The sequence below is a fragment of the Pogona vitticeps genome, chromosome 2 (assembly GCF_051106095.1).
Source record: "Pogona vitticeps strain Pit_001003342236 chromosome 2, PviZW2.1, whole genome shotgun sequence".
Classification (NCBI taxonomy): Eukaryota; Metazoa; Chordata; class Lepidosauria; order Squamata; family Agamidae; genus Pogona; species Pogona vitticeps.
Genome location: NC_135784.1, coordinates 44,124,302 through 44,149,518, shown reverse-complemented (window position 1 = coordinate 44,149,518; position 25,217 = coordinate 44,124,302). Strand labels below are relative to the sequence as shown.

Genomic DNA, 25,217 nt, shown 5'->3' with positions numbered 1-25,217 from the left:
GAACTTTCAAAAGTCTCCTCCAGCACCACAATTCAAAGACATCAATTCTTTGGCAGTCAGCCTTCTTTATGGTCCAGTTCTCACTACCATACATTGCTACTGGAAAAACTATAGCCTTGACTATGCGGACCTTTATTGGCAAGGTGATGTCTCTGCTTTTTAAGATTCTGTCGAGGTTTGTCATCGTTTTCCTCCCAAGAAGCAGGTGTCTTTTAATTTCATGGGTGCTGTCACCATCTGCAGTGATCATGGAGCCCAGGAAGGTAAAATCTGTCACTGCCTCCATATCTTCCCATTCGATTTGCCAGGAGGTGATGGGACCAGTGGCCCTGATCTTCGGTTTTTTGATGTTGAGCTTCAGACCGTTTTTTGCGCTCTCCTCTTGCACCCTCATTAAGAGGTTCTTTAAGTCCTCCTCACTTTCTGCCATCAGAGTGGTATCATCTGCCTATCGGAGGTTGTTGATATTTCTTCCGGCAATCTTAATTCCGGCTTGGGATTCCTCCAGTCCAGCCTTTCGCATGATGTATTCTGCATATAAGTTAAATAAGCAGGGGGACGGGGGAACATCTTTAGATTTGTAATCTTTAGAGGTTTGAAAAGAAGCATCTCAGACTGCATTTTTGGAAAGCTTTGGGGTGTGAGGAGCAGGAGAATGTCGGACATGGTGCAGAGCATAGTTAGCGCTTGGTAAAGGAAGCAACCCAGTGGTGGAGTTTGCTCACTTGAGCTGGGCAAAGTGAGCCAACATGGCAGTGGCGACACTAGTGTTCCTTTTTTTGTTGTTGCTACTAGGGATCCACCCCCCCCCGGTTTCGTTTCCATTGCCTCCAGCGTGAAGAGGAAGCGACAAGGCCTGCTTCATGCTAGTGCAGGCAACGGGTTTAATGCTAGTGCCTCATGGAAGAATGGAAATCCAGACGCCCAATGTCCCCTCCCACCTGGCTCTGCTGTGCCCTATTTTGGTCATTATGGCAGAAAGTCTAGAAGTGTAAGATATACTGCACAATTTTTATAGATATATCCACCCATCATAAGCTGCACTGAATGCCATATAAAAGGTCTTGGATTGCATTTTGTATGTAACTCTGTGCTGGATAATGCCTTTTTTGGGGGGGGGGGGTTTGTTGTCTTTCTGCAGTCAATCGATAGCAATATAGAATATTGCAGACAACTGGATCGTTTCTCACCTATTTGCCATCAAGAACGGAAGACAGTGTTAGCTTGTATCACAAATCTACAGTGGTTGCTATGTAGGAAAGTCCTTCTGACTTACAGCAACCCTCGTAGGGTTTTTAAAGGCATGTGAGATGTTGGAGTGGCCAATCATCCAGTGTGTTACCGTGGCCAATTGGAAATTTGAACCCAGGTTTCCTGAGAGCTGGTCTGGCACTCTACCTACTTTCTCACACTAGCTTTTATTCTCAAAATGCTTACATGAGTTTTCTCCAGGATTTTAAGTAGAAAAGTGTGCATGTTGAGATGGGATGTTTGAGCCAATCATGGGCGTGTTACCTCTCCTTGTAGTCCCATGATCCTGATTCTCCCTGGCATAACTGTTGTTATTTGTTTCATGCCACAAGTGGAAATTGTGATGACAGACCTTTTATACTCCATTTAGTTTTAGCCTCAGCTTCTGGGACCCTGTCTCATTACCACTGCAAGTGGCAAAGTTGTATCTTCATACTAGCAGTAAGGTTCTCTGTCTTGAAGGACAGAGTCACAGTGCAGTGCCACAGAAGATCCATTGCCTGCACTATGAGTCCATGGGGGAAGATTTGTGTGTGCCAATGATGTGGCACAGAGGAAGCAGCTTTATCCTGCAGGAGTGTTGTCTAATTCAGTCGATCTTACTTTTATGGAGATTAAAGGTAATAATGGCTTATATGCATGGTAGCTATAGATTATTTCCAGTGTCACTTCAAGCCCCTCAGTACCAGTTACTTGGAAAATGAGTGTTTCTCAGCTATCCTGCTTGTGTGCTCTGACTAGTCTTGGTTCTAAAAATAGTTCCCAGCACAATTAATATGCTTTGCATACTGAACATATTCTTTACCATTGCACATTGCTCTATCCCTATATTTTTGTGAACTGAAAATCCCTCAAGAGTTACGGCTACACATGCAGAATTCCAGCCAGTCACCTGTGTCAAAATCAGAATATTACAATCACTGGAAGGAATTGCTATAGGACTTGCAAATGCCATTTCCATATTATTTAACTATCAAGATTGTTATGATAGAATGACCTTGCTCAACTGGAAAGCTGGCTAATTGTTTCGCAATGACTAAAATGAACTATTGTTCAAGCCTCAATTTTAAAAGCACTTTCATTTTGAGAGCTATTTTTTCTATACCCATCCTTAATTATTTAACATTCTAAACACACAAAATTTCAACCTGTTCTGAAGGCAGGACGGTTGGAACAGTTTTATACTAGTTTTTCCTTCCTTCCAGTTCCGCCATCTAAGGATTATACTACACAGGTAAAGCACCATTGCATTTAAAAGCTGAATTCCTTTAATCGGTAAAAAAGGATGTCTGTTCATCCTAATGTAAGTTTTTATAAGTAAGTTTTTTTTTTATCCCTATTCTGAGTTTTGGGGAATAGTGACATTCGATGAACACTTAGCCATATCTTTTTGGCATTTGAAATATTCTTCTACAATGTGCACAGTGCTAAATGTTTCCTTATCATGCTCTAAAGTGCGAATTAAATTATAATACGATGGGAAAAAGTTGCAGTTTGCAGCAATTCCAAATGTGGTGAATCTTCAGCAGCGCATAAAATTAGCCAGTGAACTGTGGAAAACATCAGAGCAATTCAGGCCTTCGAGCTCCCCCCCCCCAACAACCCAAAAAGTGCCAAAAACAAGCAGGCATAGCTAAGCATTTCATCTTGGAAGCAGCTTATTGAATTAATAAGACAAGTCAATTAATGTAATGCTCTGTTGCTCCAGGATAAAACATGAAAAGGAAAAAATATGGAGCTGTTTACTGTAGTGAGATCAAGCAACCATGAAACCTAGAAAAACGAAAGTCGCTGCCTTCTCTAAATCTTAAAGGAAGGATCAGCTCAGGCAGGATATATTTTATATATCCAGCAAAGGTTTAATGAGATCCAGCAGCAGGACATCAGGTTGGGTTAGAGCATGAGAAACCAGCACTGTGGCTGGGCCTCTTCCCGAGGCCTGTGCCCCAGCAGACACCCCTGGCCGGCCCCCAAAACCTCCTAACCTTCTGCTGCTTCTCTTGTCATTGTGTCCAGTTTGCCAGCAATCTCTTTCTTGCACAGACGAAAAACACAAGTGAATGATGGGAAACATGAGAAAGAGGATGTTGTCTACAAATACATGTGTGCAAATATTTGGGGTTTTACATATACAGTGGTGCCTCGCATAACGAGCGCACCGTTTAACGATGAATCCGCATAGCAATCTATTTTTTAGATCACTAATGCGATCGCATTGCGATGTTTTAATGGGTAAAACATCGCATTGTGATGATTACCGATCTTCGCATTTCGATGTTTTTTGAACAGCTGATCGGCGGTTCCAAAATGGCTGCCGAGTGCCCAAAATGGCCGCCGCAACCATTTTCGCGCCCTGCCCTCGCTTACCAAGAGCGCGAAAATCGCAGCGCTATGGAGGAACTTCACTGAACAGTGAGTTTGGGCCCCATAGGAACGCATTAAACGAAGTTTAATGCATTCCTATGGCTTTTTCTGTTCTGTTTAGCGATGTTTCCTCATAGCGACAATTAATCCAGAACGGATTAACGTTGCTATGCAGGGCACCACTGTATATGGAGCATGGCTTAGCAGTATATTGCTCTAAATCAGGTGGATTTTACTCATACAAAGTGCTCCTGGCCCGTTTTGAATGACTCTTGTCTTAATGCTACAGCATTTGTAAAAGTGCTCTCTTTTGAGTGACTGTCTCTTAATTTAATGCTACAGCCTCTTACAGAGCACAGCAGCAGAACACAGTGGGCCACTATTGGACTTATGGCTATTCCACAAGGGTATCTATTCTAGAAACATGTCCTTACCTGAAAATTAGAAAACATGTGTTCATTACTTCAGGAAATCCATTCAGAAATAGTGCAAGAGGAAGAACCGTAGGCATAGTTACAGGTAGAGATGGGCATGGATAAACAACAACAACAACAACAACAACAACAACAACAACAACAAATGACCAAATTTGTCCACAAATCGCTAATTCCTCATTTGCATTCATAGAAATCAATGCCCTGAATGAATATGAATTTATAGTGACTTTTGATTCATTAATTTGTTTGACTATAAAACAGGCATCTAGAAAGACCAAAAGCTTCTACTGACTCTCCTCCACAATGTCTCCAAGTTTGGTGAAGATTGAGTTGCCCCCAAGCCAGCTGCTCAAGGACATTTTCCTGGGGGGATGCACTTTGTCGATGTCTGAAACCCAATATTCACCAAACACTGAGAGACTGCAGAGGAGAGAGAGTCACAGGTTCTCTGTGGTTTGGTGTCTGAAGGTCCCTGGGAAGAACATTCCTAGAGGAGGGCCTCCTTGTGGGTGTATACCTCTGACGTCCAAAACCCAAATTTCGCCAAACATGCTTGTAGAAAAGCATTAGGGGGCCCTTCCCTGCAAATATGGCATCTCTAGGTGCTTGGGGGATGTTTTATAGGGTGTTAAAGTAACAACAAATTGATTAATCGACTAGTAAGAAAAAATCCTAAATTCCTAATTCATGATTTGTCAACCTTGATGAATCACAAATCTAGTTACAGAGCCCATAATGCAGACTTCTTTGTATGCCAGTCTGCTCAGTCATTGCGGAGAAGACACCTGAGTATGTCTAACTCTCTACCCAGGGGAAGGAAGAGGAGTTAATCTCAGAGGAAAGCGGATAAGAGGTAGAGTAAAAGTAGCAATCTATACATAGATATCTATTCCCTCTTGTCCTGGTTCAGTTAACTTGCTCAGATAAAGGTTCAGTTTTTAACAATATTGATTGCTAGTTATGGAAGCTTTCCTTTCTTATGCAGCAATAGAATTAGATCCAGGGGGAGACAGAAGACTGTTAAGACTGTAACACAGTTGAGGCCAACGGTCCCTCTAAGTCAATATGCTGCAGCTTGTACTTGCTAACACAGATTCCCATGGAAACCCTAGAAGCACAGGAAATGCCTTCCAGTATCCCTAAGGGACAAGAGGGCAGACAAATGAAATAAAACTGTGAAATTAGCAGGGATGTTGGCAACTCTTTCAGTCTGAGTCCCAAGTCCAAATCTGAATCTTTGGTATCAAGTCCCAAGTCCCTATTCAAAACAAGCTTTTTGCCCCCAGAAAAAGGGTAGGGGTGGGTGAGTTCCAAGTTGTGAGTTGTCTGAGTCATAAAAAAAAAAAAAGAGTTCAAGTTGAATCAAGCTGATGGTGCAACGTAAGTCCAACTCGACAGCAAGTCTTGTGACTTGAGTCCTCATCCCTGAAAATTTGACACATCCAGGTTTTCATTTAGTTATAATGATAAAGAAAACACAACCTAATTTATTTGAAAGACTTGGGCAGTACCCTCAAATATCTGGATGAATGTGCATTTTATGAGCATAGATTACATTGGCATGGTTGTTCTTGAAGTGCCAGGAGTTCTAAATGAAGAACCAGGTTAATATTTACCTTGCCAAACACTCCCTGGCATTTAGAAAGCTGCTCCATCATGCCTGGAAGAGTTTAAGTACCAGAAAAGTGGTTGTAATTCATAAGATTGTCAATCTCTCTCTCTCTCTCTCTCTCTCTCTCTCTTTCTCTCTCTCTCTCAAAGCATCATTTCAACAAGGACATCACTTTTGACCATATAAAGTTGCACTTTGGAGTGATACTCCTTCTTTTGATGGACTAGATTTACAGAGTCAGCAGTGTAACAAAGTTGTTTATTCTGTTAGCCAGAGAAGTGGGTCTTTTCTAGCTTTCTTTATTGACTGGCTAACCTCTACCACTTGTTAACTGTAAATATCACAGTAGCGCGTTTGCATGAAATGGCAATCATGGAGCCAGTTACTAGTGGCACTGTTTCAGTAATGCAGAGATGTGATGCATTCCAATGCAAGCATGCATTCTCTTTTGAGGTAGTTTCGCATATACACATCCAGCATCAGAAGACATTTGGGCCCAACTGAAGGTGCCTCTGCATTACAAGCTGGGATCCATGGACCCGCCGGCCTTCAAGAGCAGGGACAATGTCAGGGGTTCCAATACCCATTCATGCAGTGTAACCTGCGGCGAGGGCTTAATGACACTGTCCAAAACGTTTGTGCTGGCAGAACTCAAAAACCTTTGGCAGTGAATTGTTGTTCAGTTATGAAGCCAGAGTAGGCATTATTTGTTGCCCACTGAGTTGTGTGACTCAGTACACAACAGATAATGTCTACATTTTCTTTGTAACTTATAAAAATTTACCATCAAAAGGTACGCCATTTGAGTTATGCCAGTAATAGAATTTTGGCCCCTGAAAGTGAAATCCTATAATGTTAACATGAAAGGATGCCTCATGGAAGTCAGCTGGGGTATATTCCCAGCTAAGAGACTTCCAGTGTAATTCTATTTCTTGGACTACCCATTCCATCATTCTCCATTCTTGAAGTTCTGCCTGACAGATAGACACCTAAAGGTGGCTCACATGAAAGAAAGGCCTCAACTGAGCTAGGCCTAGCACAGCCTAGCTTCCTCGTCAGAAAGAAAGCTTTCAGCTAGCACTGTGGCAGGAACAGGAAACATGAGTGGAGCTAGGCCTAATCCATGAAATCTGAAAAACCGAACCTAAGAAGTAAATATCCATTCCCTTGGGATACGATTATACTGGAAGTCTCTTAGCTGGGAATATACCCCAGCTGACTTCCATGAGGCATCCTTTCATGTTACCATTACAGGATTTCACTCCCAGAATGGAGAATCATGGAATGTGTAGTCCAAGAAATAAAAAAAAAATCACTGTTTACTTGTTTGATAAGAATGCAAAGGATCACTTACCTGCTGATCTTCCCTGGTCTTAAATGTGTGAGAAATTATTTGACTGAACTCTCAACTGTAGCTTCTGTGCTCCAATCATTAATAAAAGAAATAGAAATGTATAGTGAGATTTTTGTTTTAAACGAAGTGAATCTAAGCTGGAATGAAGGAGAGACAAGAATACAGAAGCCTGTAGACAATGTGTAGCAGTGTGTTCTACTAATAAGAAGTAAACACTGACCAAGCTTTAACCTTATATAAAACTAATGAACTACTTTAGGGCATTTTTGCCCATTAAGTTCTTCACTGAACTTCAAAATAATATCTATTTGAGCTTCATTATGAGAGACCTGAGCTGCTCTGAAACCTTGAGATGAGTATGTATCACAGAAGGATGTTGCACAGCAGGTTAAAAGGAAAAATTACAAATAATGTTTTGCTATGATGCATTTCTGAAGTATGGGAAGTTCGTTATATGGACGTGAGCCATGTTAGATAGTTGCAGATGTTCCAGAAGTACAGTTCTTCAAGGAGGCTGCCGATAGCTGGGAAGATTATCAATGAAAGCTTTCTTTGTCTGTGGAACACCGCTTCGAGAAAGAATGGAGGAAAACGGTCTTGGTATGGAAGGCAGTGGTGGTTTCATGGCAGTGCTTTTGCCCAATCTTCCTTTAGGACCCAGAACAGCTTGGAGAGAACAGAGCTTGGGAGTAACTGGCTGCAAGGAATACGACATGTGTAATTCCTTTTTCTCCTTCATGGATTGCTGCCTTGTCATGGCGAAGGGGCTTGAGTAACTCAGAGAAGCTATGGGCTGTTCTGTGCAAGGCCACTCAAGACGGACAGGACATAGTGGAGAGTTCCGACTAAACACAATCCACCTGGAGTAGGAAATGGCAATGCCACTCCAGTATCTTTGCCAAGAATGCCCCATGATCAGAAACAAAAGGCTAAAAGATATGACGCTGGAAGATGGGCCCCTCAGGTTGAAAGGCATCCAATATGCTACTGAGGAAGAGCGGAGGACAAGTACAAGTAGCTCCAGAGCTAATGAAGTGATTGGGCCAAAGCCGAAAGGACGCTTAGCTGTGGACGTGCCTGGAAGTGAAAGGAAAGTCCAATGCTGCAAAGAAAAATACTGCATAGGAACCTGGAATGTAAGATCTATGAACCTTGGTAAGCTGGATGTGGTCAAACAAGAGATGGCAAGAATAAACAGAACAGATTTAAGGAACTAGATTTGGTGGACAGACTGCCTGAAGAACTTTGGATAGAGGCTCGTAACATTGTACGTGAGGCAGCAACAAAAACCATCCCAAAGAAAAGGACATGCAAAAAAGCAAAGTGGCTGTCCAACGGGACCTTAGAAATAGCAGAGAGGAGAAGGGAAACAAAATGCAAGAGTGATAGGGAGAGTTACAGAAAATTGAATGCAGACTTCCAAAGAATAGCAAGGAGAGACAAGAGGGCCTTCTTAAACGAACAATGCAAAGAAATAGAGGAAAATAACAGAAAAGGAAAAACCAGAGATCTGTTCAGGAAAATTGGAGATATTAGAGGAACATTTTGTGCAAAGATGGACATGATAAAGGACATGATAAGGGACCTAACAGAAGCAGAAGACGTCAAGAAGAGGTGGCAAGAATACACAGAGGAATTATATCAGAAAGATTTGGATATTTCGGACAACCCAGACAATGTAGTTGCTGACCTTGAGCCAGACATCCTGGAGAGCGAAGTCAAGTGGGCCTTAGAAAGCCTGGCTAACAATAAGGCCAGTGGAGGTGATGGCATTCCAGTTGAACTATTTAAAATCTTGAAAGATGATTCTGTTAAAGTGCTACATTCAATATGCCAGCAAGTTTGGAAAACTCAGCAGTGGCCAGAGGACTGGAAAAGATCAGTCTACATCCCAATCCCAAAGAAAGGCAGTGCCAAAGAATGCTCCAACTACCGGACAATTGCACTCATTTCACACGCTAACAAGGTTGTGCTCAAAATCCTCCAAGGTAGGCTTCAGCTGTATGTGGACCGACAACTCCCAGAAGTACAAGCTGGATTCCGAAGGGGCAGAGGAACTCAAGACCAAATTGCTAACATGCGCTGGATTATGGAGAAAGCCAGAGAGTTCCAGAAAAATATCTACATCTGCTTCATTGACTATGCGAAAGCCTTTGACTGTGTGGACCACAACAAACTATGGCAAGTCCTTAAAGAAATGGGAGTGACTGATCACCTTATCTATCTCCTGAGAAACCTATATGTGGGACAGGAAGCAACAGTTAGAACTGGATCTGGAACAACTGATTGGTTCAAAATTGGGAAAGGAGTACGACAAGGCTGTATATTGTCCCCCAGCTTATTCAACTTCTATGCAGAATACATCATGCGGAAGGCTGGACTGGAGGAATCCCAAACTGGAATTAAGATTACCGGAAGAAATATCAACAATCTCCGATATGCAGATGATACCACTCTGATGGCAGAAAATGAGCAGAAACTAAAGAACCTTGTAATGAGGGTGAAAGAAGAGAATGCAAAAAACGGTCTGAAACTCAACATCAAAAACACTAAGATCATGGCCACTGGTCCCATCACCTCCTGGCAAATAGAAGGGGAAGATATGGAGGCAGTGACAGATTTTACTTTCTTTGGCTCCATGATCACTGCAGATGGCAGCAGCAGCCACGAAATTAAAAGACGCCTGCTTCTTGGGAGGAAAGCAATGACAAACTTTGACAGTATCTGAAAAAGCAGAGACATCACCTTGCCAACAAAAGTCCGAATAGTCAAAGCTATGGTTTTTCCTGTAGTGATGTACGGAAGTGAGAGCTGGACCATAAAGAAAGCTGACCGCCGAAGAATTGATGCTTTTGAACTGTGGTGCTCGAGGAGGCTCTTCAGAGTCCCCTGACTGCAAGGAGAACAAACCTATCCATTCTAAAGGAAATCAACCCTGAGTGCTCACTGGAAGGACAGATCCTGAAGCTGAGGCTCCAATACTTTGGCCATCTCATGAGAAGAGAGGACTCCTTGGAAAAGACCCTGATGCTGGGAAAGAGTGAAGGCAAGAGGAGAAGGGGACGACAGGGGACGAGATGGTTGGACAGTGTCATCGAAGCTACCAACATGAATTTGACCCAACTCCGGGAGGCAGTGGAAGACAGGAGGGCCTGGCGTGCTCTGGTCCATGGGGTCACGAAGAGTCGGACACAACTGAACCACTAAACAACGACGAATTCCTTTTTGCAATAACTATGTTATAAGAAAGCTACATTAAAAGTATAATGATCACTCATTTTATGGTAATTGTAACTGTTAGTCACTTTTATAATTACAGGATGGATGTAAAGGTAAAGGTAAAGGTTCCCCTTGACAATTTTTGTCCAGTCGTGTTCGACCCTAGGGGTGGTGCTCAAGCAGGTATATCCAAATGATAAATAAAGACAAATCATGATATTTTCCTTTGGTAGACTAAAAATGATAGCACTAAAACAGTCAATTTTTGTAAAGTGCGGAAGAAATATGGAAACAGCCAATAAAAAATAAGAAAAAAAATTACAACTTGATCAGGTGCCTGCTTATTCATGTGCATGTGTCTGGTCTTGCATTGATTGCCAGCTTGACCACATGACTGCACAGTGGAGGAACCTGTTGGAGTGGTGGCAGAACTTATATTATTGTATTACACTGCAAGTAGGGAACATGGGCCAGTGTATTTATCTGAATATCCTTAAGTAGGGTTTCATCTCTTTGTTCCTTTAATGCCCCATAGTGTGGTTCAAAACATTGTTAGGCATGAACAGACCTACTGTGACAAAAGACTGGTGAGCATTCAAGTGTATTCCAATATTGAAAAGCAATAGAAATAAAGCTGAATTTCATAGGTAAATAATATGAAGTTGTGGGTTGTAATAAAACCATGCAAGACTATATAGTACTTTTCAAATATTGTGCACAGATCAGGCACCATGTCCCAGAAGGGATGCCAATGAATTTTGAAAGTACAAAAGGCAACATGTAGGATGAAGAGAAGATGGCCATTATCAAGGGTAACCCTTCTTCTATGGAGATTTCTAGGCCTTGCTAGATTGGGATCGTTGGTTCTCCTGGTGTGGTGAAACAACACCACTTTACTGCCTGGAGCAGGGTCTTAATAGCTGTCACCCTGCTAAGAACCGAAACACTTCACCCTTCACACATTCAGATGTCAACACCTATAGGAAATGGCATCTCCCTGCTTCATGGCAGGGTCAGTCCAGTCGTTGCTTCTCTGACCCTCAGTGCACCTAGTTGCCAACCAGAATTAAGTAATAATGTTCTATCTGAGGTGGGCAACGAGATGGTAAAGGATGGCATTTAACTTTGAAGAACTATAAACACAATGACCTGCTGAAACCATTCATAAGAAAACAGTGCCAAGAATAATGCTCTGGCATGCAGAGCATCATTCTTCCACTGCTTGGTTAAGGATAGCATCATCATGGTTGTTAGATTTATTCTTCTGAAATGTAACTTTCCAAGTGCTGCAGACATTGTCTTTTCCCATCTGACATACAGATGTCTATTGGATGGGCAGCTGAAATTTGCTTTGGCACCGCCTATGGCTTGGTGCCTTTCATTCTGCCTAAGAGGCAAACTGTGGGAAGCTCCTGCCCAAGGCCATTAAGCGGTTATCTGTTTTCAGTGATGAGCAAACTCTCCTGGCAGAGAGCAGCAGCTGCTAGTGGGTGGGGTGACCCACTCATTCTGCCTTTTACCTTAGAGATAGGGCATAGGTTCAAAGACTTTCTCTGGCCAATCCTAGTGGCGATTAGGTAACCAGTATCCCATCTGAATTCTCACAACATATGATGTAACCCTTGCTATGTTAACAAAAGAGTTCTCAAGGCGTTGCTTGGGGCTCTCTCTCTCTCTGCTGGTTTGGACATCTGCTTGTCAACTTCTTTGCAATTGGCTTTCTATTGTTCCGTGATCACCTACGGCAGACAAACTTAGGGGTACACAGTTGGGGTGTAGATCTTTCCTACTTCTCAGCATCTTTCACTTGAGATGATGGCCTAACTTTATCTAACAGCCAGATTGATCCAAGTTGCCCACGGTTCTCCTCATTCTTTCTGCCAACCCTACAGATACATGAAAACTGTTAGTGGGTCCCCCTGGTGACTTTGTATTCTGCAAAGTTAGACTGAAGCTCCTTCAGTCTTTTCTTGTCTTTTTTTATATTTTATTTGGAGTCAACACAAAAGCAAAGGAAGAGAACAAGCACTCCAGGTTTCTATTTCTAAAAATACAGCACCATCCAAAATTTCTGTTCTTTTCTTTCTTCACTTCATAACTCTTCTGTGGTTCAGCGGAGAGAAATGGAACAGGTCTGGCCACCATGCAGGAGGGGTGCAGTAATGCTAAATCTCCACATGCTTCTCACCAAGGCACAGTGCAATGATGGTCTCTCAAACCAGCAGGACTTGACAGTAAACAGAGGGAAGAAGAAAGAAAGAAAGAAAATAAAAAGAGGCACCCCAAGGTGGCTCAAGGCTTACAAACTTGGGTTACAGCACTTTGCTGCTCCACCATCAGCAGCTACTTAGTTTTCACACATCTTCCAACCCCTGGAGGCCAAGGCGAATCAAGTATTAAATTAAAAGGAAGCCACATGAATGAAAAGCTGAAAAGCACCATGGCTGGAACACTCATCTTAAAAGCCTTTGAAGATATTTCCCTCCAAACCCTGCCTGAAAGGATGCATAGAAAGGACAAAAATGTGCAACTTTGTCTCCCTCTCCGCTGTTCAGGAAATGCCTCCGTACTTCTAGCCCTGAAGGTGTGTATCATTGACACTCACCCTGAAGCTGCAAAAACGAAGCAATTAATGCTGTCGGTCACTACATGCCTTTAGAAAGTGGGGCAGGAATCCACGAAATGCTGTGGAATATTGAGTGATTAGGACTCTGTTTTGTTGGGGGGGGGATGTACAACGCGAACTTCTTGTAGAACTGGTCAAGGCCCTCCCTGTTTAAGATGAAGGAGCATATAGTGCTAAATTAACTCTCTGGTGATACTTATGGCTTTCTGACATAGAGACCTCTGAAAATTTTAGTCTTTCAGAATTCTAGTCAGAACTGGGCTGTTCCCCTTCTCCTTGTCTAATTTGTGGACTGATCTTGTGCTTCAACAAATCTTGCAAAATTCATCCCGGAACAATGGAAAAACATGTTTAGAAATGTGTAATTTGAGTAAAAAAATGTTTTTAAAAAAATGTTGGTTGAAAGATACATGGCTTCTCTTTATTTCATTCAGTTCTTATCAGTTTCTGTCAGCACTGATGCATGTGTGCAAGCTGCTTATAGAGGATTAATTTGCAATGCTGTGCTCCTCACCGTGAGCCAACATTCTGGTGACAACCACCCTGCAACCCTGTCCAATGTTAAGGATCCAGTGCTCAGCTGGGCGTCAGATGTGTTTCCAAAAGCCAGTTAGCTTCCGATATCTACTCAGTGACTGGCTGATTGGACTGTCTGTAGCATCAGCTTTTGTATGGAAGGAAAAGATGGAACTGATGAAAGAAAAGACTTCCTCAAGATCAGGCTGCTTTACTCCTTGAAAATGCACCCGATGCACTGACATCTAACTTTACAGAACATTGCAACATTAAACGCTGCGCATGAATGACTTTTTCTCTCTCCCCTCTCCATTTTGCTAATCTGCCCTTTCCCTTGTTTGTTCTTTATACCACATCTAACTCTCAAATGTTGATGGAGTGCAGCTCCCATAGTGTTGACTAGCTTGAGTACACTATGGAGGTCTTGTAATATGTGTGATTTTAATGACTCCAAGCAGTGCTAAATTGTTTATTTAAAAAAAAAGAGTTTCAAAACAATTGTGTAAGTTTTAAACTGTTAAATCATTCTTGTTGCTGCCATGTGCCATGAAGTCACTTCTGATTTATGGGGACCCTAATAGGATTTTCAAAGTATGTGAATCACTTGAGGAGTGGCTTTACCAGTGCCACACACACACACACACACACACACACACACACACACACACACACACACACACACACACACACACACACACACACACTGGTTACCTTGATCAAGCAGAAATTTGAGTCCCGCCCTGCTGAATCCTAATCTGACACTCTATCCACTGCGCTGCATTGGGTCTCATGGGGCAAATTCACATTCATGCAAGTGGGACATAAATTTATTTTTGATCTGGCATACTATTGAAGCAACATTTCCTTCCTTGCATTTCATTTATTTGCAAGAATGTTTAAATCATGGGTGGGTAAGTGTGGCCCTCCAGATTCATGCAAGTGGGACATAAATTTATGCTGGTGTAAATGTGCCAGGAGTCACACCTGGCAATAAAGAACTGCACTATTCAATTGTGCAATTGGAAACACATCCCAGATGAGACGAATTGTGCAGTGTGCCAATGGAAGTGCTCAGTCTATAGCACTTCTGCCTTGGCACTATTACAGCTTCAGATTGGACATGCCTAGTTGTGCAACAGGATTTTGGTCATTGACATTCCTGGCCAAAGCCCTGTTTGTTTCGTCTGCCTTTTTACATCTATCTGTTGCCTCTCTGTGCATGCATAATCTTTCTCATTTTTCATGGGGTGATCTCTGGCTGGCATAAATGCAAATTAGAGAATGCTCAGCAATTATACTCCAAGATTACTAGGATGGTTTTGGCCAATTATTTTTGCACCCCACTCAGAGATCTTGTGATTTAGGGTAAGATATGAATATTCTAAAAATAAATAAATTGCTCTTCCATGCATTGGCTATGCTGTTGGGACTTGCAATTGAAAAAAAAATCTGGAGGGCCACATTTACCCATCCATGATTTAAACATTCTTGCAAATAAATGAAATGTTAGAAAGGAAATGTTGCTTCATTAGTACGCCAGATCAAAGAGAGATCGTTTTGCATATTTTCAGTCTGAAGGGAGGGAATTAGATTTTCTTGGTATGCTTCAAAAATTAATCCTAAAATATAAAATTGACTTGTGGATGGCCACAGGTGTTTGGGTACTCAACATAATGGGATTTTTTCTCCATTTCATACAGTTATTATGTCAGTGGCAAGACTTTTTCCCCAACATGCAGAAGTTAACTTATCAATTATCCATTCCTTTTCTTTTTTTGCTTCTTGTTCATCTTATGATTTATAGGAATAGCAAATTAAGGGATCACAATTCTAACCCTACATTAAGCTTGAGGTGCGTGAATCCTATTCCACCCTTATGACCACAAAATGGGGGTTCTACACCTTATATCTGGAACCAACAAAACTCCACAAAAACTTTTGGGGCATTTTGGGAGCAGCAGTTTTGTGGCTGGGAGGAAGGTTAAGAAATGTCCTATTTATAATAACCATGTGCCACCAAGTCAGTTCTGACTTATGGTGACCCTTTTCAGGGTTTTCTTGCTCAAGTATGCTCAGAAATAGTTTACCATTCCCTTCTTCTAGGGGCACCCTAGGTTTGTGCATTTTGCCCAAGCCCACACAGGTTGGCTCTGTTTGCAAGAGGCAAAGTGGGAAACTGAAGTTTACTGAGGTTGCAAGTTGACAGTTTTATAATTACAGTTACATTTTCATGGATTTCATAATCGAGCTCAGGTAGTATCAGTGTCATCGGCTGGTTCTCCATTCAGACAATAAAAATGCCAGCTGTTTTCAGTGACCATGCTTGTTTATTTTCAGGAAAGCTATATTTTCTGCCCACGTTGTTTGACTCATATATTAATTTACTGACTTCCATTTCATCTGAGTCCACAATTTGCAAACAATCCCTGGAATAAAAAAAAAGGTATTCCCACCTTTCCATGGATTCCAACCTTTTCCTATTATTTGCATATTTTTTGCATATTGTTAAGAACAGATTCTTTGCATATTGTTAAGAATAGGTCAGTAAAAATTCTTGTAGAGAGATATATATCAGTGTGTACACTGTACATGCTATGATACAGGCAGAACTCAGATTACGAAATTAATGCGTTCTCCGAGACATTTCGTAATGCGAAAAATTCACAAACCGAAATGCAGTTTCCCATAGAAATGCATGCACGGGGGCGGCACTATAAACCTCCCAGGCGCAATGCAAATGTGCTTCATATTGCGGAAAAAAATTTAAACTGAGGCATTATTTTCAATGGATTTTCGTTCATAAACCAAAAATTACATTAACTGAGGTACCACTGCATATACGTCTCTACATGAATTTTTACGGGCTATCTGAAGCATAGATTTTTAACATATTATAAAGTAGCCTATGAGCTTAAGAACAGCAATTTCCATTCACTCCTTTTTCTTTTTTCCTTTGAAAAAGGCAACAGCAGCAGAAATCTCTGGAGCTATTGGTTTCATATATAGTACAATATGTACTATGCTGAGAATGACAAGCTTGTCACCTCTGGAAATATCAAGGTGCTAAAGTATTTGTTTTGGAGAGGGACAACAAGGCTATTTTGCTGAACTTAGGTCATCATGTTCAGGTCATAAGCCACAATGGAAAAACTTTATTAATGTAACTTGTGCTTGTGTGGGTCTTGAGAGGTGACAATAGTCTGAAAATCATTCTCAATATAAAATTTTTTACATCTTGTTACTATTTTTAGGGACGTGGTGGCGGACTAAACCGCAGAAGCCTATGCTGCAGGGTCAGGAGACCAGCAGTCGTAAGATCGAATCCACGCGACGGAGTGAGTGCCCGTCGCTTGTCCCAGCTCCCACCAACCTAGCGGTTCGAAAGCATGCAAATGCAAGTAGATAAATAGGGACCACCTCGGTGGGAAGGTAACAGCGTTCCGTGTCTAAGTCGCACTGGCCATGTGACCACGGAAGATTGTCTTCGGACAAAACGCTGGCTCTGTGGCTTGGAAACAGGGATGAGCACCCTCCCCTGGAGTCGAACACGACTGGAAAAAAAATTGTCAAGGGGAACCTTTAACCTTACCTTTATTTTTGCTTGTTTGCAAGAAGGTTCAACTTGCAACTTAGGCTTTTGCAAGTCATCACAATCCTGCCTGTTTCTTTACCAAAGGTAGAATTTCTCTGTTATGTTTGTGTGTATGAAAATTTGTATATCTGCCTACTTTTCTCTTCTTCTTTTTGGTTTGCAAGTGCATTCACACATATGAAGACCCACTTTTGATCCTGCTTTCTATCCCACCAACCACAGGGGGCTTGAGACATCATTGGAAGTGTCATGCAGAAGAGCAGCAGTAAGGAAATCTGCTGGAGTAGTCTTCTTTGGATATTCAAGTAAAACGTCCATGACATGTTTTCAAGCACATACACCTTCCTAGTCAGAAGCTGGCATCATTGATCTCCCCACAAAGGTTTTGCAATGACAAAATGCTGACATTCTTGTACCCATCAAGACAGTCCCCACAGCCAACCTCTCAAGAAGGACCCCCTCACAAAAGTAGACAGCTATCCCCATCCACAGAACAAAAAGAGTCTTGTTGCACCTAAGAGACTAACAAGTTTTATCATGGATAAGCTTTTATGGACTGTACCTGTAGCACGCTTTTCCAGATGCAACTGCATCTGAAAAAGTGAGCTGCAGTCCATGAAAGCTTATGCCTTGATGGTCCTACAGGATTCTCTTCCCCCCTTTTTTCCTGAAAGATAAATATCCTCAGAAAAAAAATCAATAAAACACTTCTAGTTGTTTTCATTATTATGAGGAACAAATATTTCAGAAAGCCAAAGGACCTTACATGAACATTTAGGGCAAAGAACATGTTTCATTAAAATGTTGGTCACTCATAAAATAAATTGCAATGTACCCTTTGATCATTACATTCTTTTGATTTTTAAAGACCTATTTTGCCAATTCTACAGGGTCACCTAAAAAAAGGGTGGTCCTTTTACAATATATCTGATTCAGCTCAGGTACACCCCCCCCCAAAGAGAACGACAGAATATAGAGATACTGTGTTTTATGGTAGCCACACGTGTATCAAACTGGACAGACCCTGCCATTCTGTTTCTTTTGAAGGATCCTTTGCTTGGTTAGAATAAGGCCATGTATGATTAATTATATCTATGCCAAATCTAGCCTGTCATATCTAGTAAATGTCTATACAAATTTCAGCTATATTGGAAGCCACACTGATTTACTGACAAGGTGAAAATAGTTTCCTTCGCAGATTATAAATAAAATAAAAAATACTGACAATTTTTGGGTTTTTCCCCCATGCCAGATGTCCCAGTAGCACAGAAAACTAAAATATATGCTTTCAGTGTCTAAATGTGTCTAAAACAGCTATGTTGGAGATGTGAGAGTAACAGTCAACTTGTTCCCTAGATTCTAACAAGAACAAGTTAAGTCTTTTGCAGTTTGGAAGTTCTGTGCTTGTTTGTTCCTTTTTAATAAAGCCCACTTGAATACTTTCTGATTCAGTTCCCTGAGGGTAAACTGCATCCAGACTTTGCTGTGGCTAACTAAGGAGTATGTAACATGGCTCCCCTTGCTTTCATAGTTAGCTGGGTGTTTATACTGTTATGCTTTAAACAGAATCCTAATCATACACCCCAATGTTTTAGACAACAAATGCGAAGGTTTCAAGCTTGATGAAATTATCCGTATACCTATTGACACACGGGAACTATCACTAAAGTTAATGGAAATAATATGTAGGCAACTGTGGTTGACATCACATAGTTCATAAGCAAAAAGACCATCCACATTTCAAATGGTTGTTTTGCAAAAAGACTTGTCATTAAAAAATGAAAAAGCCACAACTACTAAAAATGCTTATAATGCAGCATTTGAGGGATAGTTCCATTTCAATCCTGTACACATATGTAGAAGACTCTTGGCTTTCCAGATGCACAAACCACTGCCAATTCGGTGGTCTATGTATTTGGTAGTTCCTAGGCCCCTCCTCCAGCAAGTGCCCAGCTATCCTGATCTGCCTCCTCTGGGCACTACCTCTGAATGGGTGCCTGCTGGAGGAGGCAGGGCTGGGAAGTGCTGAAGTATTCATCCAAAGGATGAACCAGCCGAACCAGTGATTCATGCCCACCTGTAGTTTGAGGTCTCGTAGCACCTTTGAAGCTATATTTAAAGAGTTGTGGACCTTTATATCTGTCTCTTTTCCATACAGCTTTGCCCTGCCTAGTAATATTTGCAATGCTGGCTCATTCAACCTGGTCAAAATCCTCGTGTTTGAGATATGGCTGAAAAACAGAGGGAAAAGCCCAACATGGTGCAAATATCAGTTCTAAAAAAACCAAACACAGTGTCACTGTTCTCATGAGCAAAAAACACAAACTACTGAAATTGGAAGTAGGATTTTTTTTGCTTTGTTTTTTTTTTACTAGGGTTGTCTTTACCAGCTATACAAAGTCTTTAAACAATTTATCTGTACAGCGCTCCTTTAATAACGTTGCCCGCAGTCTAACAAAGTCTACCAAAGAAACTTCCCAATGGAGATTGTGCCGTTTTAAATATTGAAAGTCAACTTTCTCTCCTCTGTGGGATGGCTGACTGCCCTCCCAAAGATGTCCTTGGATAGAACCAGTATTACATATCAATTAAGTATAAAGTATGGTTAATGTAAGCAAAGCCAGCATGCTAATGTCGCACGAGGAGAAAAAGAAAAAGGACTTCAGAACACAGGAAAATGGAATTGAATGTCCAGTTGAAATCATAATCATAATTTTCTTAAAAAAAAAAAAGAAGAAGCAACATTCAAATTCTTTTGTCAGTAGTTATCCATCTCTGTTCTCTTCCCACGACTATCTCCTTGGGCTCTTAAACTCTTCCTCGGTACAGTATTTGTCAAAAAGCGAGAGTCACAAAGCAATTGCAGCAAAGTGTGGCTCTGCTCGGTTTCTGAAAGAGACTTTATTTCAAAATACCGTATGTATTTATATATTTGTAAATGGTACAAAGAAAAGTTGTAGATCCACACTCATAGGACATTTGTTCCTGTTTCAAAAGCATAGAATTTGCTTCTGAAGAACTGTGTGTTTCCTTCTCTTTCTGAGAAACACATACTTTTCTCTGCTGTCAAATCTGGTGCTTTATTTTCCTAAGGTATTTGACTCCACGTTAAATAAAGCCATGATTGTTTCCTCTGGTACAGAGTTAAAGTGCATTTATTTTTAAAAAATCCCATTTGGCTTGTAAAAGCTGGAGATGGTTAAAAGTTTAAAGACTTTTGTCCTATTTCGTCAGGCGATCCTTCTCTGGCTGCTGTCAGAAGATGTTTTGTTAGGTTCTCGGGTGAATCTGCAACAAAAACAAAAATGCAGAAGCATTACATTCATATGCTTGAGAAGTATCCAGTTCCGCAACTTAGCAAGTGCAAGCCATCTTCCTTGATGTCGTCAGAGGAACAGTAGGCGAGCAAGTTAATTCAACTATAATCATCATCATATGCCATCAAGTCAATTCTGACTTTTGGTGACTCTTTATAGGGTTTTCCAGGTAGAGAGTACTCAGAAGTGGTTTACCATTCCCTTCTTCTTGGGGGAAGTCTGGGCCTATGCAGCTTGTTCAAGGTCCCACAGGCTGGCTCTACTCACAGGAGGCAAAGAATTCCCAATCTGCGGATCCCAAAGGAATCCGCAGCCAGGTATCTAAACATTCAGCCAGCTAAAAGCAACTGTTTGTGTGTTTTGTGCCATCAAGTTGGAACCAACTTGTAGTAACCCTCATAGGGCTTTCAAGGTAAGTGAGATATTTAAGGAGTGATTTTACCAGTCCCACTTCCCCCGTGAATCTCCACGGCTGAGCAGGGCAAGGGGGCCTTGGAAGAGAGAACAACATGAAGTTCTGTTGATCTAAGCAGAGCTGTTAATGGAATGACATTTTGGAGGTCATTAATTCATATACTGTAGTTATAACACATCAGAAGTGACTTGATGGCATACAATATCTTCGGAGTTCTTTTCTTAATTACCAGATCCCTGAAGAGTGACAAGACAGGTGGAATGTTGAGAATATGACAGGCTATAGTCACCAAACTCTGCTAACATTGAACAACACCATCCCCAGCCACAAAGCAAAAAACAAAACAAAAAAAAGTAAACCACTTCTGAATATTCTCTACCTGGTAAACCCTTGAAAAGATTATCATAAGTCAGAATTGACTTGACAGAACATGATTATTAAATATTTTTACAACTGGACACAGAATCCCTTTGCCAACAGGAATGCCTGTGCGGCTAGGAAAGAGTTCAAAATTTCTCATTCTGAGAGTCAGCTAATTGAGTCCTTACAGACAGGGTCGAAGTTCAGATTGTCCCAGACCTGGAGCTGATTTTCTCTTTGAAGACTTGTGTCAGGAACCTAGTCTCAGAAATCCAGAGAGAACCTTTACTGAAAGCACTCTGGGCTGGGACAAACGCAACTGCCCTTTGCTTTTGTAATGCAGAAATGCTTTGAATATGCCTTGCAAAACTATATGTTAATTTTCTGGAGATAAAAGGCAAAATGCCCTCCTTTCTGGATGACTGTCACTGTGTCACTTACTTTAATGCAAGTCTTTTCAAAAAACTCTTCAAAGAAAACCTTTTTTTTTTACTGTTTCTGTGACCTTTCATTGCCCTTCAGACATCTCTCTTTCCCAGCCATGAAAGCTCCAACAATGGATCTATTTTGGAAGGCTCTTGTTGGTAAACCTGTTCCACTCATGCTCAGTCTTAAAGTGGTTGCTCTTCCTTTTTGACAGGTCTTTTTTGAGAATCAAGATTTCAGCCCTTGCAGCCTGGATTCATTGCAAATTAAAAAAGAAGTGGGTGGGACCAATAATTCTCTTTCTGTATCAGCAAGATTGGTCTTTTCAATATGTATGAGCTATTTTAGGTTTGAGGACATTTAGGGTTGCTTGTTTCTGCACAGGGGGCAGTTTTACTTTTAAAAAATCATGATTTGAGGAGCCTTTGACCAAACTTCCCCAGCTTTGGCACAGAGCAGGAACAGACCATTTGCTAAATCTGTTCCAAATTTGCTGCTGATCTGAAGCCTTGTTTGAGTTATATATATTTTTGTTTGGGCTGCTCCCAGCTTTAGGGTAAGCCTTGTAGAATCTTGATTTGCTCTGCTTAACAATAACAGAGCAGCACTGATGTGCAGCTGTACATAATCACCCTACTTATTGTTGTTTTGATTAGTGCTCCATATTCTAGGAACATATTCTGAGTGCTGTGGTATTACTGTGTATTAATTCTCAGACTATCCTTCAAAGGGATGATGTTGAACAACTTAATTGCTGAAAACATGTTTAATTTAAAATAGCTGAATCAAGTATGGAGACATAAAGACCAATCTTGTGCATACTTATTCCAAGACAAATCCAACTGAGATCAAAGGGCTTAAGTATCAAAGAAGACTCCTGACCACAGACTCATGAAAAAATAATGTTCACCTTTAGAAACAAGAGGTGAAAAAAGACAGACATTGTTACAAACCGTAGGAGTGGTTTGACCTCTGCTAGCACATGACACCCGTCACCTCAATTTTGTAAACTCTTCATCCTTCCCATGAAAGTTTCCCCTTCTTCAGCTCCTTGGGGGTTGGGCAGTGGCCCAGTTCTACAAAATTATTAGCAGGGGATGCCGGACGTTAGCTTGCCTTAGGGTTAGATGAGACCTCAAGTAACTTCTTCTCCTTTCTCCAGTTTAATGAATGAGTGGCAAGGAGTTAAAAAAAGAAAGTGCCACTGCTCATAGTTGGTAGCAGAGCTGTCTCTCTAGCCTCCTTTTTTATGTCCTGGGACTTATTTTAGAAGGATGCCCAAGGATGTGATATGTGAGCACTCTGCCACTCAGCCTCCAGAAAAAGCAGCACAGAGGGCTTCACTGCCCACTACGAGCAGTTGTGACTAGGATTTTACTAAACCTGGAGGGGGGGAGAAAAAGGAAATGAAGCATTTTGTAGTAATTTTTTTGCATCTTCAAAGGCTTTCCCACATCCCATCCTGATAATAATTGTAGGAAGGGTTTGAAGCAGACAGAACATTTGTTGGACTTCATGTGTACTCATGGTGATGATATTTTTCCCACCTTCCAGTTGATGAAAGACTCTAACCAGATCAATGTTGGCAAAATATGACTAAAACAAACAAACAAATGTGGGTTTGTATGTGTGTGCTTTAAAACAAGCAAACAAACAAACAAACAAAAAACAACTCCAGGAGATGCAGGTGGCTGAATGGGTGGATGAATGGGTTGGTTTCACTTTGTACCAGTGAACAAGAGATTCTCCAGTGGTAACTTTCAATTCAGAGCTAATCCACTTACTCCACCTAAAGAAAAATAAACTCAAAATCACAGCCCAGAAATCCAGTAGAAGACCATTTCTAAGATTCATTCCAGATTTTGAAACTCCAATGGCTTTTGATGGCAGATAGGCTATCTGAATAGCAGTGGACATCTGCTGCCATCCAAATGTTGGAGATACCATGGCAAATGAACTAGAAAAAACTGCCACAAAACCCATCGAGTAGATAAGATCATTTTAAAGTGCTATAAAAGATTTCTGCAAGCATTTTGAAAGATGCTTGAGAAACAAGTGCTTTGCTAGGATAAGAGCAAAGTTAAGCTCAAAACCAAATTCTAGTAGATGCACATTCTCTTTCTAGATAGGGAGGCAGGGAGGGGGGTACCTTTGGCCTTTCAGTTGTTCAGGAACTCAGTTCCTAGAAGTGCCTGCCAGCCAGCTCAGTGCTAAAGGTTTGTTGAAGTTGCAGCCAAAACATTTAGAGGGTCTGATCCTTATTTTCACTTGTCTGTTCTGGAACCTCGGTTTCCTTAACAACAACAACCCCAAAAGAGAACAAGATGGAAAATGGCTACTTTGGCTCTAATCAACTCCCCCCACCCTCCATGGCTTGCAGTGCAGGTGAACAGAAGGTAGCAGCTGCGGTGATTGTGTTAGGTTGCCAGATGGTGACACAGCAGTTGCACAAGAAGCAGAGAAATAGGTCTTAACGTTGCAGCTTCCGATGTCTACACATCAAAGCCTGAACTTTAACACTGAACTCTTGTAATACACCTTGTTCTCATGAAAGACTTGAAGAAGGCGAAGTGGTACTTTTTATTGATTCAGCTTTTGACGGTGAGAGAGATTGCTCCAAATAGCCTCCTTTTGTCAAAGAGAAATGAAATAGGTCAACAAGTATCTCACGGACTGATGCTCTGGATGGGACCTTCTCTGTAGTGCACGGCTTATTTTCTGTTCTACCGTCTGCCATTTCATGTAGTGAGGATGAGGCTCAGGGGTGGAGAGGGAGCAAGGTTCTTGTTTGGTGAGAGGTAGGAAAGATTGGGTGACACGTTAATGGTTGCTACAACAATATCTTACTGTCAAAATGCAAAACTGAAGCATATAAGTTGTATAAAATATTTTATGTTTCGAAATGGTTTTATATTGCTTTGTGACCTGCTCTGTGATGCTATGATATAAGGCAATCAATCACTCAATCACTCGATCACTCAATCACTCAATCAATCAAATAATAAGCAAGCAAGCAGTAAATGGAAAAAAAACAGGCAAGGTTCCCAAAAGCTTATAGTTAGGGTGCTATACTAGCAAAGTAGGGTCACTGTTGCTTCTCGTGGGCCTTCCATGGAGTATTAAAAAAAAAGGGAAAGGAAAAATCAGAGATTCATCAAGTCTTTTCATCAAATCCTTTCTTAAATCACAGTTACTATGTAGGATCTTTCGTGGGACACATACAATTGGGAGCCACTCCTGGCTGTAATAATAGTAACAACAGAAATCAACCAAAACTAATTATGACATTACCATGGGGTGCTCTAGACATGTCTTATGGTTGACGGAGGCAAACACATATCTTTTTCAGAAGACATTCTCCCTGATATAGAAAGGAAGGAGATAACTACTGTATGTACTATAGAGACACGTGGTGCTAAAAACAACAGCAACAACAAAACTAAACAAAAATATTGTACAAATGCTTTGCAATTTGTTTTCAGGGACCTTTTATCTGAAGGTAAAAATGTTTGGCTTCTTAATCAAAAGATGTTTGCTTGCTTGTTTCCATTGCTGACCAAAGCAGGCTGAACTGCAGTCAGCTCCAAAGACATATCATTTCCGTGCTAAAAATCCCTCTTGCTGTCTTTCATGGGCCTTGAAAGGGGGCATTTCGCAGGGTGTCAATTAGTCTTCAGGTGAATAGTGAGGGGCTAAGAATGACAAAAATACACAGCAGAGAGTCTCCC

At 41.2% G+C, this 25,217-nt stretch overlaps 1 protein-coding gene across 2 annotated transcripts in view; it reads right to left on the bottom strand.

Annotated features, from left to right (window-relative positions):
• Positions 1 to 19,305: 19,305 nt before the first annotated feature.
• The window catches only part of TAFA1 (TAFA chemokine like family member 1), a 469,070-nt gene continuing 463,158 nt past the window's right edge, over positions 19,306 to 25,217 (bottom strand). For both annotated transcript variants that reach the window (XM_020801676.3, XM_078385106.1), the window contains one exon: positions 19,306 to 20,259. In XM_020801676.3, the coding sequence (XP_020657335.1) occupies positions 20,242 to 20,259 (18 nt within the window). In that variant the 3' untranslated portion in view covers positions 19,306 to 20,241. The remainder of the gene's footprint in view (positions 20,260 to 25,217) is intronic.